The 18,503-nt window shown below is 41.5% G+C and overlaps 1 protein-coding gene across 8 annotated transcripts in view; it reads left to right on the top strand.

Moving 5' to 3' along the window:
- The first annotated feature begins 359 nt into the window (after positions 1 to 359).
- COL14A1 (collagen type XIV alpha 1 chain) overlaps positions 360 to 18,503 on the top strand; it is a 103,968-nt gene continuing 85,824 nt past the window's right edge. For 2 of the 8 annotated variants that reach the window (XM_068158632.1, XM_068158633.1), the window contains exons 1-5: positions 360 to 532; positions 3,285 to 3,399; positions 8,901 to 9,017; positions 9,814 to 9,957; positions 12,577 to 12,663. In XM_068158632.1, the coding sequence (XP_068014733.1) occupies positions 3,315 to 3,399; positions 8,901 to 9,017; positions 9,814 to 9,957; positions 12,577 to 12,663 (433 nt within the window). In that variant the 5' untranslated portion in view covers positions 360 to 532; positions 3,285 to 3,314. Of the gene's footprint in view, positions 533 to 633; positions 676 to 3,284; positions 3,400 to 8,900; positions 9,018 to 9,813; positions 9,958 to 12,576; positions 12,664 to 18,503 lie in introns of those variants that run through there. The other 6 variants (XM_068158630.1, XM_068158628.1, XM_068158631.1 and 3 more) reach the window with 4 other exon arrangements.

Raw genomic sequence — 18,503 nt, 5'->3', positions numbered from 1 at the left:
CACTCAGGGATACTTGCACTCCAAGCCGTACTGCAAAGTAGCCACCTTCTAAATCAGTTAAAAGGAAGGGAACGAGGAAATCCGGGGAAAGGAAAAGGAGTTTTAAAAAATAATAGTAAAAATAGGACAAAAACAACCAACAAAACAAACAAACAAAAACATCAAACCATCAGAGGATAGATAAAAGCACACCACCTGCTCACGTTACTCTGCCTGAAATCTCCCCTGTCTCGGAGCCCACCCCAGCCCTGCCTCCCCGCGCACCTGGCCGCGCCCCCCGCTGCGGAGTTCGGGCTTGGGGGCGGGGGTTGGATCTTTGGCATCGCTCATGCCTCTTTTTTTCCCCCCTTCTTTCCACCTTCTGCTCTATAATTGCCCGCCTCCTTTCGCTCCCTTCTCGCCTTATCAGATGCGGCGCAGCGAGGGACGGAGCGGTCAGAGGGGAGGGGAGCGGCTCTCCTGCAGCCACCTCAACACCCCCAGCCCCGCGTGACGCCAAGCGCCCGCACCCCCGCTGCTGCTGCCCGCACAGGTCGGTGTGAGCTCCGCTTCGTGCCTTTCGAGAGTTGGGGCGAGGCGGGCGGGGACTCAGGGGCAGGAGCGAGAGCTCTTCACACTCACCTTGCCCGGCCACAACCCCCGGCGACCGGAATGGAGCCCCGGAGGGAGAGATGGGTGAGGGAGGAGGACATCGAGGGGTGGAAGGTGACGAGCCTGTGGTGGGGAGGAAGAGCTCCTCAGAAAAACCTGGAGAGCTTTTACTTTTAAAAGTAACGATATTTGCAAAATAAGCGCTCATACTTTGAACCGGAGCCTCAGGCTGCCGCTCTCGTTCCTCGCGCACAGGCAGGTAGCTGCGCCCCGGCTCATCGCGCCCGGCGCCTGCAGGGCATTCTTTTAGCGAGAGGCTGTCCGGGCGGGCCAGCCCGCCCCCACCGCAGTGGGTAGCCTCCGGGTCTCGCAGAGCCTGTCTCTCGTCTCGTCTCAGCTCGGCTGAGGCGATGAACTCCTCGCCGTTCCCTTCTTCACTTGTGGTGGGAACTCGTTTTCCACAGAAGGCCGGTGGCTGCAAGGGGGAGTCGGGGGGCCGCATTTGTGAGCCGCGGCCATTCGGGTCGGGCTGCAGCCGCGTCGTGCGAGCGACGGAGAAGCGAACGAAACGGCACCGCGGTGTCGTGACACCGTGCGCCGTGACACCGTGCGCGAGAGCCGCGTCGGCGTCTCCGCATCGCCCCCTCTGCCACCTTCCCGCCTTTCCCGTGTGGGGGCGGCGGCCATGGCAGCGGGCCCGGCGGCGCCCTCGAGGCTGCCGCGCTGCCGGGGCAGGTCGCGTTCTTGCTTTGGTCCGGAGGGACGTCGACCCGAGAGACATCTGGCTGTTTCCCGGGCGCTCCATGACGAGCCACAGAGACTGGGAGTCTAGGGGCTGTGTCTCATTTCAGGAGAGCAGCGCTGAGCTGCCTGCCCTGGGGAAAGGCTGCCAGGGCTGTGCCGAGGTGGCTCTGCCTCCTGGCATGGGCAGGGTGCCGTCTGCGGCCAGGGCGGTACGGAGCGCCCAGCGGAGTGTGCTGGGTTTCTCCCGGTCTGGGAAGTCTCAAAGGCAAGTTGTTCCCTCAGGAGAACGTGCCCTGTTGCCAGATCTACGCAGATGTCCCGTGTGGACTACAGGATGGAACTGAGAGCATATGGGGGAGCAGGGCTCACCTCATGGGCAGGACTCTCGGCTTGGGAGGGCTTGGCCTCTACTGTCAGGGCTATTCTGTTTTACCAAATAGTTAATAAAAGGTGAGGTATGTAAAAAGCAGGAGGAATAGGATATTTCTTTTTATTTCCAGATGAAGTCACCCACAAGGTGGCTGCAGACTCGTGGTTGCCTTTAGTAGTGAAGCAAAACTTGAAGCCCAGCTCGTTGCAGAGGTGAACTTGCGCCACCAGTGCAACAGTTGGATATATCCCAATAAACTTTTCTTCTCTGTTTGATCTTGGGTTTTTTCTATTTTTTTTTTTCCCCTAAAAGCAGCAGTAAAGAGTGTTTCCATGCCGGATTGCTTGTGAATATTTACAATTCCTGTCTAAGAGGAGAGTTTTTTTGATGAAGTCTAGCAGGTGGGGCATTGCACCGCCACTACGAGTGAATATTTTAATGCCTGGAAAGAAATCTGCACATCAGTGGTGACTGCATTGAAGGATGAGTTCTGTGCTGCTCTTTGAAGAGCCTACATTTACATGTTCCAGGTTGCATTCCTGAATGAGAATAGAAGCATCAATACCCAGTTTGAGATATAGAAGGGGTGGATTTTAGACTGTTTGAGACTTAACTCTGTTCTTCCTATTGCCTGTCACTAGGCAACTGTGTGCTGACTGAATCCTTGTATGGATCCAGTTCTTGGGTGTCTGTATCAGAAAGCCTGCTCACTTTGCTCAGGTTTCTGAATGCCACTTGAGGATGTGTACTAAGAACTGGGTGTAGCAGGACCAAAGTTTCTGGTGCATGTCTTGTCTTTTTTGAGCTAGTGATTAGCCTCTGTCTTGAGAGGTTCATACTATAAGAGACTGGTTCAAAATCTATTTTAAGTAGAGTGACATTTGTTGATAATTTGGCTAAAACTTGGGTGACCCTTTGTGGGGATAGAGTTCACAGTGACTAAGCCCCCTGTGTATTTTCAGGTGGCATGTCAAGTGTTCTTGACTGGTACTTGCAACAGCAGACCTACCAAGTCCTGGGAATAACTGTGGCAAATTGCTAATGCTTGGAGAGAAGGAGATATAGGTATTTTCCTCTTTACGTGTTTAATAATGGTTGAGCTACTTCAGTTTGACTTTTATATTAGGCACAAAGTAAGTGGGTCAGCCACTTTCTCGGAAGACAATGAAAGCATGGAAAGCAAGTTCAATGATGGTATATTTGAGAATATTACAGAAAATGATACAGGAGGTAGGTAGGAGGGACTTGTAGCCCAAATGCATAACCCCAAATTTACCAAAGTAAACCTTCAGATGCCAGCTTTGGTTGACAGCAAGAAATCTACTATTAATTATTTTATTTTTTCCATAAAATACTGAAAAGAGAAGGCAGCAAAATTTCTTCTTCCTGTGCCAAGACATTTCCTAAAGGTAGTATGATGAAGTTGAATGACAGTTAAAACATTCATAAGCATGATGTTACAAACAAGTTGATGGTGTCTTGAGGTGTGCTTCTGTATGTGTTGAATAATTGTAGTGGAAAGTGTTTAAGGCCCTATCTTTGCAGGTGTAATGGGTCTTTTTGTTCTGTATGCTTTCAGACCTGCTGATACTGTGTTGAGAGGAAGAAGATGCTGTTTCGGTATGAGACGCAGAGCTGTTTCCTGGCTTTTTTAGCTGTTGCAGCTTGCTTCGTCAGTGATGCCGAGGGCCAAGGTATGTCATAAATAAGAAGATAGAGCTTTTCACTCTAATCTGCAGGACTTTCTTATTCCAGATACAAGTGTTACTTCACTCTTAGTAGCATGTGAATCTGGTACTACTGCAAGTGGAGCAGGAGTTTTACTGCTGAGCTCTGGATGGAAGGGGGAGTAGAATTTATGTGTCCTTTTTGAGTAGTGCCTCAAATAGTGTCAACTTTTTGTGAACTCAGGTGTCTCAAAATGAGTTGTATGGAACTTTTTAAAAAAAATTTATTTAAATGAAAGTACTGTTCAGGAATTGCTGTGACTGCCCTCTACATAATCAACTAAGTTTGAAGAACCAGCTATGTTAATAAGTTTTTATAGAATATATGGGTTTTTTTCCTTTGTTGGAACAGTAGCTATCTGCAGCACATCATACAGTGTTGCACAGGACTGTTAAATGTCACAGACTACTTTTGCAGCTTGTTTTAAAATGTCCTTTGAGTATTAAAAGATACTGCTGAGACTGTTAAGCTTAAATACTTGTTGGATCATGGGGACAGTGCTTTGACATCTAGAGAAATTGTATCCTGTTGCTTGGGGAAGAAGGGAGAAAGAATGCTAATCAGTTTTTATGATTTTTAGAGAAAGATTTCTTTCATCTTTTTACATTTATGTAATCCCTTTTATATGAGAGTGCATAGGCATAATTGAGCAGAATTTGATCCTGGGTCTCTTCTAAAGCATCTTGTGTAATGCATTATTCATGAGCACATTCAGAGTGCAGTGACAACCTCTGGCTTTCCAAATTCTGGTACATGCAAGTATCAGTCTGCGTGGCACTCAAGTACTGGGGAAGCACATATTGTCTTGGATGTTTGGGAATCTCCAAGTATTTTACAAACCTCTCTTAGGACATAAGGATGCATATAAAAGCAAGAATATTTAGTGTGGCCAATGTGAGCTGAATGAAGAAATACACATTCCTCAATTTCAACACATCAGTGCTGGTCAGAAATGAGATCCAGAATGTTTGTGACTCAATAAAGCAAAGCATATGGTTTGTGCTCTCTCTGTATAGATCAGTCCTAATACACGTGGTTAAGATTTGCAAAACAGGATTGGGGATTGGGATCCATCTCCAGAAAGTTTTGGCAGGTTCCTTGAGTTTGGAAAACCAGACTCTTTTTTTTTTTTTCTTTTTTAACATTTCTTTTAAAAGTTGATTTAATCTGTCAGAAGTAAGGGAGAAAACTCTCAAACTATTAATACAATGAGATGAAGGTCATAGAGAGTTTTTTCCAGAATCATCACAAAAGCAGAAGCTAGAGTTGGTATACTTGATGAATAAAGAACAATACTTCCCTTGTTCTTACACTCTTTCAGCAAGCATCAGCTGCTGAATGCTGTCAGCAGTGTGATACTAAGCTAAGTGGACTATTGCTTTGGCCCAAAATGGCTGTTATGTTATTGAATGAGGTGATGTGAAGTCTCTATTCCATGGTCACAGAATAAAAATATTTCTTGCTACACTTGGAGTAATAAGATGTTTCTCAAAGCCTTTTCTTTTCTCAAGGTTGCCACCCTTGCAGTAAACTCTCCCTGCAGCTGACTTAACTATTTACAGTTTAATACTGTGCTAACAATATGTTTGTCTGTTTTAAGAAACTATGCACTCTGCCAGGGTGTAGGAAGAGCTGGTATTAGTTCCAGCTTGTGTTTCTTTCCTTTGGCAAAAGTGCTCAGGTAAAGTTGTGTAATGTGACTTCTTGGAAAGGAGAATGTGCTTGGGAAACTGAAGTCAACGTGCCTGAAGCTACAATTTATTCCTTCACCTGAGAAGTTAGCTGTGTTGAGCTACATGCTTTTATCTCATTCATTGATTCACTGCCTTATAAATCACATGGTGCCACGTGTTTTATTCACAGTCATCACTGCTGTGTCTTCCTCATTCAGCATAATACTTAAACAACATCAACACCAAAATCCAGCTTTTGTCTATTTATGTTCTTATGTAATACACAAAAGTAGTGCTGGGCAAGAAAAATACTTTGTAATTTTCCATTTATGAATAAAGTGACTTGCTTTAAGAATTTTTCTTCTCTCTTTAAAGATGGAGACTTTTCGTTGTGCAACAATAATTTCCATGTGTTACTAATGTAATTGCAGTGCATATTAACTCATTAAAGTCTTATGACAAAAGTAAATTGGAAGCCACAAGGTTTAGTTAGTATCCAGTCTTAGACTACTGTTTTTCTTAACTGCACATGTGCAACTTATGGTATTTTTCCTTTCCATTAAGGTATTTAGTTCAAAATACTTTTGCCTTAGTTGCCCACAAGGGTGATGTATTTGGAGTGGTAATTTATCTGGTAGTGTAAAGCAAAGCCTTGAACTTGTCTGTAGGTTTTTCTTGGGTGACTGCTCTGATGTTGCTGACGGCCATTCACTTTTGCATTCCTGTAAAACCACTTAACAAGCTCTAGCTACTGATTTTTATCAGTTAACTGACTCAGCTTGGATTAATTTTTTTCCCTTTCTGCAAGAAGTGAGATTTTGTTCCACAGACAATAAAGGTCCAAAGAAATAAAGATATCCTCTTCAGGTTGGTGAATGTGTAGTAATTCCCATCAATATTTTGTTGTCTGTTCAAGTGTTAGATTTTTAACTTCCTTAGCTGTATGTACTTTCCTCTGCCAGAGCATTAGTCTTTGCACAACTAAGACACATTTGAATATCTGGTGAATAATTCTTTTCTTCCTTATGGTTAGTTGCTGTGTGAGAATGTCCATCCCCCCTCACTGTTACCTTTAGTACAAAACCCCCTAAACCAATCGACTGAAAATTGACTAGTTATGTAAAGACTATTCTGGCACAACTTTTCTAGTCTTTCATACTGTTCCTCTGTAGTGAACAAAAAACCCTTTTTGGTGGTTGTCCCTTCTTTGCTTGTAAGATCTGTGATTGGTATTTAGGGGCTCCCACAATTTACCTGTTTTGGTGATGGCTAATACCAATTAGGGCAGAACTATGCTTCTTTGTTAGAAGGTGCTTTCGTAAACTATTAACTTGAAAGTAGGATGGAATGGAATGACAGGGAAAGGAAGAAGATGGCAGAGAAAATAAACTTAGACATTCTAAGATACGATTTTATTTTTTTTCTTTGATCCATCTTTGGTGTTACTGTATCCCTCTCTGCTCTACCTCCTAATCCCCATACAAATTTACCACTTAATCGTGGTAGAATGTGCAGCATTTTTCTGCTTGCATAAAAGTCATTGCTCAAAAGTTTATTTGCTCTTCCTTAGATGAAATGAGTAATAAGATTTGCATATTTTGCAGACACATAGGTGTGATTTGTGGGTCATGGTTCATTCAGTCCCAATTCATTGTGATCTATCTATAGCTCAAAGACAGAGTGAATCTTGAGAATTAGTTAAAAGCTAGGATCCATGACTGTAGTTTACTTGGCTTTCAAAGCTGTTTGCCATAGACTCTATCATTTTATTGCAATTGCAGCATGCTGAATGTTCTTGCAGAAACCTGCCCAGCAAAACTTTTTGCAATATGAGGGCCAGATTGTCAAAGAACTGATTTCCTGTTTGCTGTGATTCCTGCACACACTATTGCTTGCAGTCTTTCTTTTTCTATACTTCTGGGATGTGACATGAAATCTTAAGAGTCTGCTGAGACTGTGCCCAGCAGCTGGGCGAATACCCTGTTTGAGTGTAAGTCTAGTGCTGTGCATAAGTATAGTTTTGAGTGTGTGGATTTGGTGTGCTGTCTGCTCTTCCTGTCCTTTTGCCTGTCTTATTGAGTTTGTTTTCTGAAGTCTTCCAAAATGTGGTGGTGCTACTTAGCTGTTCTGTTTTAACATGTTCTGGTGTTAAGTCCCTCAAAGTAGAGAACTACAGAACATGTCTTTGGCCTGGCAAAGTTGTCCCTTATGGATTGAGAGGTTGGATGCAAGGGAATACATCTCTTGTAATAAACCTCCAGATTTTTACTTGCAAGACCAAAAATGTTTGTAATGGTATATGCCATATGAAGAAAACACCATCCCAAATCTCCAGAAACTACAACCTGCCTCTTCCCTTCTTTCTTTCTCCAAGCTGTTGGAAAAAGACACACTTAGGAAAAAGTAATCAGTTAGGTCTTTGGCCGCTGCTAGTTCCAGAGCAGCACAGAGTGTAGCAGGTGAAGTGGAAAGGCCAGAGACTGCTGGCTTGCACATTCCCTGTTGACTCAGATAATCCATATGCTGTAATCCTTAAATTTCAGAAATATGAGAGCTGGTGGTTTATTATATCTAGTGGGCCAACAAACTGGGTATGGTCTTAATTAAGACAGAAACACCAAGGTTTTGGGAAATGAAGGAAGTAGTTCAGGGGACTGTGGAAGTATTGGGAAGAGGAGGTGTGATGTTGATGGAGTAGTTTGTTTAACCTTTTCTAGCCCTTTCTGTTGTTCAGTCTCTGGGTAGCTTCCCTGGCTGCCTTTCCTTCTAGATCAGTTAGTTATGTCAGACAAACTGTATTCCAGTGCATGGAGTTTTCCCCTTCTTGACAGACTGCACATGCAGCAGTTCTGCTTCAGTAGTTTGCTGTGAAGGATGGATGTGACTCCCTGAAGCAGAGCAGAAGCACAATGTAGAGCCTTCTCCAGTATCAGAGGAGTTTGACTAGAAGGATGCAAAGGTGTGCAGAAACTAGTTTATGTGCATAGACAGAAAGTTGCTGATACTGCAGTAACAATGTAGGATGGATTTTTCATTGTTTTCCTGTGTGTTGCTTCACTGAATTACAACTTTTCTCAATCATTTCATGCTTTTATTCATTTAGCTGCTGCTTCTTTTGAGAAACTAGGTGATGGGAGAGTGAAAGTAGAAGCCAGATTTGCTTACCATCCTCCTACCCTTGTCTAAATCTTGCCTAGCCTGTGCAAGCTTACTAGTCCCAATGAGACCAAAGAAGCGCTTGCAGCAGAACAAGTCTGTGTGTCACTTGGGCTGGGTTTGCAAATTGGGCAGCTAATGTTCCCTCTGTATGTGCATTCCTGTCTTTCCTCTTAGTTACTGTGTCTTCACAAGGCTTTGAAAATTTGGCCCTGAGTGACCTTAAATGAGGGAAAATGTCCACAGTAATGTGAGGTAAAGGAGGTTAGGTAATGCATATTGTCAATCTAAGCAAGGAGAGCAATTTAAATTCCCATATATTAACAAAGAGCATTTTTTTTACCAGCTTTGCCTGCTAAACTAGAGTCTTAACATCTAACACTGTTTGTCTTTCTGTCCTCTGCTGTTAGGTTATTAGTTTGCTTTTATAAAGAGATAAATGGAAGGTATGTCTGAGGGAAGTAGTGCACCTGGGGATGTCATTTTACAAACTAATAAACTGATGTATGTGGTATTTTGAATAACTTGCATCCTGTATTGTTAAAATTGTGTTGTCTTCCTCTATGTGTGTATTTGTTTAAAATTGCCCATTGCTTTTTATTTGATTTTAAAATGCTGTTTTCTCTCCCCACTTGCAGTGTCCCCACCCACAAGACTAAGATATAATGTAGTCAGTCCTGACAGTGTACAGATCTCTTGGAAAGCCCCCAAAGGGCAATTTGCTGGATATAAGCTGCTTGTCACTCCAAGTTCAGGTAAAAGAAAAGTCTGTATGTTCTCTTTCAAGGTGAAAGGATTCTCTTCCTCAGGCTGAACAGCTTTTCAGAGACCATTCTAACCCTTCAGGACTAAGGAATTGTAAACATAACAAGAGGATGGATAAGGCACTTCATGCCATGGTGTAGTTGAGTCCTCTTCTATTCTATTCTATTCTATCCACTGGTTAACACAAGAGAGAAATCAGTCTCACTAGAGGGTGGTCATAGGCACAGAATATGATCATCATCAGATGCTTAAGGTAGTAGAAGTGGGTGGATGCTAGTTACACTTCACATGTATTCTCTTTTATATAGATATAATATATGCTTTGTTTATATTTGTACATAAGAATGTTCTGGTCCAAATGAAATGGACAAAGGGGATATTCAGGGATGACATGAATACAATGGGATCTGAACTGACAGGTAGTCACAGAGCAGTGTGAAAGCCTGTGGGTAGGTACCAAACTTGACAGATTTTTTGCCACGTTTCTGCTTTTTCTTAATTGATAGTTTTGCTGGACACTGTGGCAATTCCATGAAGCCCAGATACAAAGCCTTGTTGATTCTATAGCATGTCTGTCTAACAAAACTGCCCCATGTCAGGCTGCCTGACTTCTGCTTTTTTGAGATGTCCTCTGGCCTGACTGTATGGATAGTCCCAAAAGGGGGAGAGCATTTGTGTCTCTGTAGAGCTTGTGGTAGTTTTAAAGTTATTCCTTTTATCATGCTACAGGAAAAGCAAACTAAGTTATGTGTGGTTTTGTTTTGTTTTGGTTTTTTTGTCTTACAGGTGGAAAAACCAATCAATTAATTCTTCAAAACACTGCAACTAAAGCAATTATTCAAGGTCTTATTCCAGATCAAAACTATGCCCTTCAGATCATTGCATTCAGTGAAGACAAGGAGAGTAAGCCAGCACAAGGCCAGTTCAGAAGTATGTGTCTTTTTATGCTTGATATGCAAGATGTGTCAGATATTTAGTATAACTTACGAAATTTCAACAAGGCCTGACACAAAGGGGAGCAATGGAAAGGGCCAAAATCAGAGCCACAGACTTTTAACTAGGTGCATATACAGCTAGAGGCCTGAACTGATCCAGTTGTTCATGCTTGGGTGTGTTTTTTTGTTTCCACTGGTTTGGAATCCTTTTCTTCCCCATTTTGTTACAAAATTAACTAACATCTTGTGGAAAAGAATCTTCAGTGAGCAGAATCAAAAGGGGAAGTGCTGTATTCTGTATTCTATATTCTGATGCTTTAAAAATGTCTTTCTCTTTATCCAACTTTTTATTAAAGCATTGCTATAGCTGCGTCAGTTGGCAACGATTTGCTAGTTCAATCACTGTGAAAGGCTAAGTTCTTACTGGCCTTCAACTGTCACAAATATGTTTACAAATTATGCTTCAAACTTTTTTTTTTTTATCTGATCTACATACACTCTTTGTGTCTACATCATAATGATTTATATCTTAGCTGGTTTACCTTGATCTCTATCTTAAACAGTTCAGTTAAATATGATCAGTGGAGATTCGGCTGATGAAGACAAAAATGTGGCCGTCTGGGAATACACGTGAAACCCTGCTGAATTCCCTTGACACTGAATATTTGTCACTGTCATTGCTGAACTACCTGTCTCTTAGAACTAGGGCCAGATAAAATATGCTGACTGCTTGATGGGATGTGTGTCAGTGTCTTTGTAGCTTTTCATCACTGCAGCTGTGTGTTCACTACTTTTAAGTTCTGTCCCAGGTAGGAAACCCACAAAACCACAGATAACCTTTAGTGTTAGAGAGCAGCCCACAGAAAGCTACACCAACTCCTATAATACAAGGTGTGTGTGTGTGGGGATTTAAACTACCTCTATTCTTCAAGAAAAGTACAGTTGGCAGCTTGATTTAAGAGTATGAGGGCTTTGTTCTTTTCATGTACTCTTTGCTGCAGGTGAAAACATGTAGCATCTAATTGAGCCTGGAGTTTCATTTGACAATACCTTGCATGAGTAAAACCAGATACAGCATGCATACAAATTATTTTCTTGCCATCCTCTGTTCTATTTTATTTCCCCCTTCTCTGAAAAGTGGTCACTAAATCTGGACATGAAGAAAGGTCAAACATTGCAAATGTTTGAGAGTATCCTCTGTGTTAGGGCATTGGAAATATTTTTTAATGCTGCTGAGTTGTAACTGATGTTCAAAGAATTCTCAAGCCTACCATAAAATGTCATTGTTAAGAATCTTCTTCTGTATAGAGCCAGGTATACTTTCTAGTGCTGCTTCCAAGTTATTGCTCATAGTATGTAATTAACAAGGATCACTGTGGAATCCTAAGTGCAGCTATAAAAACATGCTGTAGGTAGGACTTTTTTTGGTCTGTGTAAATATGTGTAAGGGCTTTAGACTCTGCAGAGGTTTGTTACACAAGAAGGCCACACTTAGATGTTTGACAATGGCTTGCTGTCTCCCTAATACCTTAGCATAGTCTTGTGATTATATTTTGGACTGTAACTTGGAGCGCTCCGAGTGTTTCAGATATTCCATGTCCTATTGGGGAAATTGATGAAATCCATTTGACTTTGGTTCCACTTCTATTAAACACAATACTTATGTTTCAAGAGAGATAATCCTCTTTCACCCTCTGACAATGTTTTTGAATGATGAAGCACAGAGAGACTCTGCCACTGGCTAAGACTCATTCTCCTTTCATGAATGTTGGTCATAGTCCAGCTCTACATAAACTAAAGATTTTTAACTGGAGTATAATTTTATTTTCTATGGAAGATACTCTGTTTTAAGCTGTTCCTGGCCATTACAGAGAGCTGGGGCATTGCAGTAATTCTCATCCTAAGGAAACTTTGAGAGGATTTTTTTTCCCCCCTTTCTTTTATTTCTTCTAATACGTGCCTCTAGCAATGATTTTGCTGACTATGAGTAGAGGGATACTGGCTACTGATGCAGTATTAGGAATTGCTAATCAAGCTAGCTTCCATCTAGCTGTTATGAGAGATTTGGGACATAATAAGGGAGGTGTCTCACCCACTTATGAGACAGGAAACTGTTGAAGTCTGAGCTTTGGAACAGCTTTTAATCTCAAGAGAGTATTTGGTGCCCTGAACATAGATTTGAACATAGAATCTGAACCGATTCTTTAAAGAGGATAATGTAACAGCTGGCTCATGTGTTTTTTGTGTTGGATGACTTGGAGTGGAACTCTGCAATGCTGGACTTTTTCCCCAGCTAGCTTTGCCAATTTTCTGGACTTTATTTCCAGTGCTGGATCTTGTCAGTGTGAGCTTAGGTGCTGATGTCACTGTATTTGGACTCTCCTGTGTGAGAAGAGTTGCTTTTGAGAACGTTAATGATGATAAGGTGGGGAAAGATTCATGAGAAGGAGAATAAACCCTGAGGGAGGGAGGGAAAAATCCACTAACTTGTTACTGAAGGATATCACAAGGTGTTGCATGCAACTTCTTTATCTGGAAGAAGAAAATCATGTGTTTCTGACTGTACTCCTTCTAGATTAATTTTTAACTTTTTTTTCTCACTCTTACTTTTCAGTTAAAGATATAGAGAGAAGAAAAGAAACAAATAAATCCAAGGTGAAGGATCTAGAAAAAACAAATGCGAGTAAACCCGATCCAGAAGGTCAGATCATAACACATATGGCTTGTGTGATATTCTGAAAATAATCAGCTTTTTTATTTAACTTGGCCATTGTAGAGCTTTTCTTTAAGTCAGTCCTTTAAATTTGGTTCCAGGAGTTAAGTAAAACAGAAGGGAAAGAATCAGTATATTCAGGATTGTTGGAGAGTTGCTACAATGAAGGTATTACTTTTGGTTCTTGGTTTTGCTTTACCACTTTATACAGTAAGCACTAAATCCCACCATGAATAGCATAAGAACAGTCCTTGAACCTGGATTTTAAAACCAGGTTGCTTGTATTTTCCCTCCAGGTGAACTTTGAGTAGTGAAAGAACTGCATGTGTGCATAATTTCATATCATCCCGCCTGCAAGACAGACTTGCAGTATTAATTCCCAGCTAAGGTCTGATTGGTATTACTGTATAATTAGGCACATAATAACTTGATAAATCTATCCTAATGGAGGTCATATGTATGAAAACCTTTGAAATATTTTGAGGGGTGAAAAAATGAGTTCACTTTGTCAGGCTTCTTGTCTAGGATGAACAGTAAAATCTATTCCAAACTCAATATATGACTCTATTTCCTGTTATTCTAAAACTCAAGTAGCATTTTCTTTATGAAGTAACCCCAAAAGTAATTATTCCCTTCAGTGATTTATGATGTACAGAACAAACAGAGATAAGAACAGCTTGTTATGACCTTAAATAGTCTCTCTGTGAATAAGCTGGACAGTTTCAAGGATTCCATTTCTCCATCGTTTTTAGCTCTGTCACCTACTAATGCAAATACCAAAGACCTCATCCAAGGTTCTTTGAAGCCCATACAAATTTTTCTCACTTCAGTGGGTTTTTCTTCTTGGCATACGTACTTATGTCATGGTGTATTTATTAACACTATACAAGTTTGTTTCCATACAGCATTTCTCAAGTCAAACCATCCCTGATTTCATCACATGGATGCAATGGGGAGAATGTTAGCTAGTGCTTACAACACTTACAGAAGAGTGCTACACATCCTAGTGTATGATGGGTAGTGGATAGGTGATCTTTCTCATGTTTAGAGGAAGACTTAAGTTGAAAGAAATGAGAGAACTAAAGAAGGAAAATGTGATTTTTCTTAATGGACAAGTAATAAAAACTGAGGGTGTGAAAACTGGCCCTGTAATAGGAAGATGTTGATTAAATACAGACAGAGGAAAGTGTCTGCCAGACTGTGGGAGAGAGAAGGTTTATGCTTTTTTCATGGAGTAGGGACAAAAACAGTTTGAAGAGGAGAGTGCAGTCTCTTCCTTCTTAAGGATTCTTACTTGCAAAATCTTGAGCTCAATCACTTTTCTCCTCCCCACACAACTTTTATTTCTTCTTTGGTTGTATCATGGCCGTTTGTATTGGAGGAAAATAGACTTCCATCGTGTGCTTCGGAAAAGCTATTCCCTTCCACTCACTGTAGATTACACATTTGAAAGGCAAAACTGTAACAAAATCCTGAATTATCAAAACTGACCCAAAAGAAAAAAATGTTATGATGAGTTTTAGAAATTCTTGATTTTTCTTTAGCCCTGTTCCCAAACCAGATCTATTTCAAAGTAATAGACTTTTCCCCTACTGTCTAGCATTGCACATTTCTTCTCTTTGCACAGCATAATGATTATTCAAAGTGATGGAGATTCCAAGTGAATGACTTCAGTGGGAGTAGTGTGAAAGAACAAGCAAAAATACTGTGCAGAAATAACAGCATCAGCAAAAAATGCCTTGCTGGGATAGAAGTGAATTCAGAACTGATACAGAAGGAGTAATGGTATCAAAACTTTCCTACTTCAATTAATTATAAAGGCTATTCCACCTCAAGTTGAAACTGAATCAAACAAAAACATAAATAAATAAGGAAGAGTCTGTGAAAAATAGATTAACAAAATAAGATCAACATTTTATAGCAAACCATGAAGATTAACTTGATCCTCTGCAGATGTTTGACAGGAAATGGTTTGGGTATGACCAAATGAATTCAGGCCAGCAGTTAATTGGTTTCATAACAATTCAGTAAATAGGTAATGTTCAGGGATTTAATAGCATTCCTAATAGATTCTATGGCTGTGCTATATCCTTGATCAAGTTGGTAAGATTTTAAGAGTTAACAGCAAAACAGATATGATTAGGTAGTATATCTGAGCAGGGAGAACCCTGCAGTCTTGCCCACAAAACAGATAGGAGACAACCATTGTCTATATTGCTTCTGCTGCTAGTTGTGGCTTCTGCTCTTGTCTTGACTGACATTTCACCATCCTTGCAAGCATTAAAATCAGGTTTTTATGCAAGGAGGTGCCTTCTGTGAACATCTCTCTCACATGTCAAAGAAGGACATTTATATAAGAAGAAACTAGAGTCTTTACAAGCCTCAGGAAAGCAAATGCCATCAGTCATTCTCCTGCATATGGAGATTTGTCTGGCAGAATTATCCAATGTGAATATTAGGACAGATTTGACATCAGTAACCCAGAAAATCTGAAATCAGTGTTTTGGGACAAAACTAATAAAGCACACCAATATAGCTGTCACTGTGTGACAAGGTCACGTAACCCCAATTCTACTCGTGGATACCAGCTCTTCCCTAAGAAATACAAGATGGAGACCTCTATATTAATGATTCCAGATAGATTCAAAGCTTCTCATGCTTATTTTCATCTGTGATTTGGAGGTCTGATTTTGCACTGCTCTCTGCTATTTGATTACCCAATGTCTGAGGCTCTAGTTAGTGCTGGAAGATGTGGATGTCTTCTAAACTCCCAAATTTCACTTTTTTCTTCTGCCCTTAAATTAGGCTGTATTTGAATTTCACTCTGTCTTTATGGTCCTCTTATTGGTGGCTTGTGCATCTTGCTAGTAATTTTTCCAGGAGCTTCAGTAACCTAGACTAAAATTTTCTGTCCATTGTGTCCTGCCCATTCAGGGAGTTTCAAAAGATTTTCCTCCTTTATTGCCTGGTCTTAACTCAAACAAACCTCCAGTTGTATGTTCAATAATGTCATTGTGCCAGATTAATCTGGGTTTAATGTCTAGCACTTGTCCATCTAATTTTCACTTTATATTTGATTTCCAGAGATGATCTCTAGTTCTTCTGCACAACCACTTTCAAGTCTTGAATCTCCTTTCTGTATTTTTCAGAACCTGTCAGTTTTCAGCTTAGTGATTTATTGCTGCAGTGCATGCTCATATTAATAATGTCAGAAGCCTTTTCTCTTTCTTTCTCTTGAGATAATGCTCACAGACTCAGCTTCTTTTCAGCATGCACTGATATTTGAGTACATGTACCCTGGCACTTCTCCAACTCCCTCATGTACAAAGCTCCTTTCTGTACAGCAACAGGGGTTAATACATTCTGTGCCTTCTTGGATGTTTTACAGTTTCTCAGAGGGCTTCTACGTGCAATTCTTTAATCAAATCCCTTTAGGGAGGGGAGAATCACAGTGTTTTGACTATGGCAAATATGTGACTATATCCTTTCTCTTCAAAATTCCTGTCTGACATGTTTTTAGCCACCCATTGCAATAAAAACAACAAAACACCATGGGCCAGTTCTGTTGCCTTGCTTGTGGATTTTATTTGTGGGGTTTTTAGTTGAGAGATGTGGTGGCTTAGCCTAGACTAGAAGCATAACACTCACTTGGCTTCTTGCTCACTGCCCTTTCTGACATGATGGAAGAGAAAAGAGGAAGAACAGGAATGAGAAAGTTCATAAATTGAGATAAAGATGGGGATATTCCTTACTAATTACTCTAGTAGACAAACAGAGCAAACTGGGGGAAGACTGACTTATCAGTTAATGTAAGTATTTTTACAAAAGCTAGTGTGGGACAAAAGACAAACATTAAAACAAGAGTTTTCCTCCCTGCTTTCCCAGGCTCTATTTGACCTCCTCACAGACTCCTCTCCTCCTGCCTTGTTATCACTGCAGGTTACACTCAGTCCAAGTCCCTTCAGAGACTAAGAAAGTGGGCCAAAAGAGATGTTATGGGGTCATGATCAGTGGTTTCTCTGTCATTTCTCTTCTCACACCTTTCTTCTCCTCTAATGTGTCATCCACAGGCTTCAGGGAATGCCCTGTGGAGCACCTCCTCCTCTGACCTTGAGATCCCCTCACTGTTTCTTATGGATTTCCCCCTCCTTTCTCTGCCTGGCATTTTCTGTCCTTTCTTAAATATTTTTTCCCAGAGGTGCCACCAACTGTGCACAGACACAGGGCAGCCCCTGGCCTCTTCTCAAAAAGGCCACTTTAACAACCTCTCCCTGATGGTGAATATGGGCAGTCAGTCAGTACAAGAAGTGCTCCATTAATGCTCTGAAGACTTGCACAATCTTAAACCTGTGCTGTTCTGGAATCCTCTCATGCAAATTTCAAATCAGGATGATTTGTGACAGTATAGAGCATGTATGGACCAGATTTATCTTCTGACTCAAGTTTTTGTGGGGTAAGCCTTCTGTAGACTGGGAGCTTATGTATGATGTAATACAACAGTTACTTTCTCATTATGAAGTGCATGTAATGCAGTCATTTAGTGAATATGACTTGTTAAGGAGGTCACACACAGAACATGTTAGTTAGTTCAACCTCCCCCAATGAAAATTTCATTTCATCCCTCTAGGAAGTCATAGAAGTGCCTAAACTGGGAAAGACCAATCGTTACCTAACATTAACAAGTCCTTGACTAAGCTGTATCCCTCATCACAGAATCATTAAGGTTGGGAAAGACCTTTAAGATCACTGAGTCTAATTCTAACCCGACTACCATGACCACTAAACTACATCCTGAACCACCACCTCTACACCATTCTTGAACACCTCCAGGAATGACAACTCCACCAGCTCCCCGGGTACCCTGCTACTGTCTCAGTAAAGGAGTTTTCCTAATATCTGATCTAAACCTCCTCTGGCAGAACATAAACCCTTTTCATGTCATCCTGTCACTAGTTACTTGAGAGAAGAGACTAACACCAGATACACCACAATCAGACTGAACAACCCCAGCTCCCTCAGCCACTCCTCATATGACAGGCTGCCTATCCACCAGCAGCCCTAGATCCTTTTCCACTGGGCTGCTTTCCAGCCACTCTTCCCCAAATCTGTAGTGTTGCTTGGGGTTGTTGTGACCAAAGTGCAAGACCTGGTACTTGATCTTGTTAAACCTCATTCTGTTAACCTCAGCCCATCAATTTAACCTGCCCAGATCTCTCTGCAGTGCCTTCCACTCCCACTGAATTTAGTGTAATCTGCAAAGTTGCTGATGGTGCCCTCAATCCTCTCATCCAGTTCATTAATAAAGATACTAAACAGAACTAGCCCCAGTACTGAGCTGTGGGGGGACACCACTTAAGACCAGCCACCAGCTGGATTTAATTCCATGTATCCCAACTCTTTGGGTCTGACCATCCAGCCAGATTTTAATCTAGCAGAGTCCATCTTCCTATGCCATAGGCTGCAAGTTTCAGAAGGAGAATGCTATGGGAGATGGTATCAAAGGCTTTACTAAAGTCCAGGTGACCAATGTCCACAGCCATGAGGCGGGTCACCTGGTCATGAGGCTGGTCAAGCAGGACCTGCCTTTCATAAACTTATTCTGGCTGGGCCTGATCCCACTGTTTTCCTGAATCCCTGCAAGAGTTCCCTGTTCAGCCTGGTTGGTTGTCTTCCGTGACGATCCGTTTTATGACACACTGGGACAGTCTACCCCCCTGAGGCTTCCTTCTTGAAGAATATCCAGCCTTCCTGGACCCCTTTGCCCTTTAGGATTGTCTCCCAAGGGCCACTCTTAACCAGTGTCCTGAAGTCTGCCCTCCAGAAGTCCT

This window comes from Melanerpes formicivorus, unplaced genomic scaffold, assembly GCF_026170545.1.
Source record: "Melanerpes formicivorus ecotype bairdi unplaced genomic scaffold, bMelFor1.0.p_v2 SCAF_40, whole genome shotgun sequence".
NCBI classification, from domain to species: Eukaryota; Metazoa; Chordata; class Aves; order Piciformes; family Picidae; genus Melanerpes; species Melanerpes formicivorus.
Note: the sequence above shows the minus strand (reverse complement) of the source record. Positions and strands in the feature narration are given on the sequence as shown.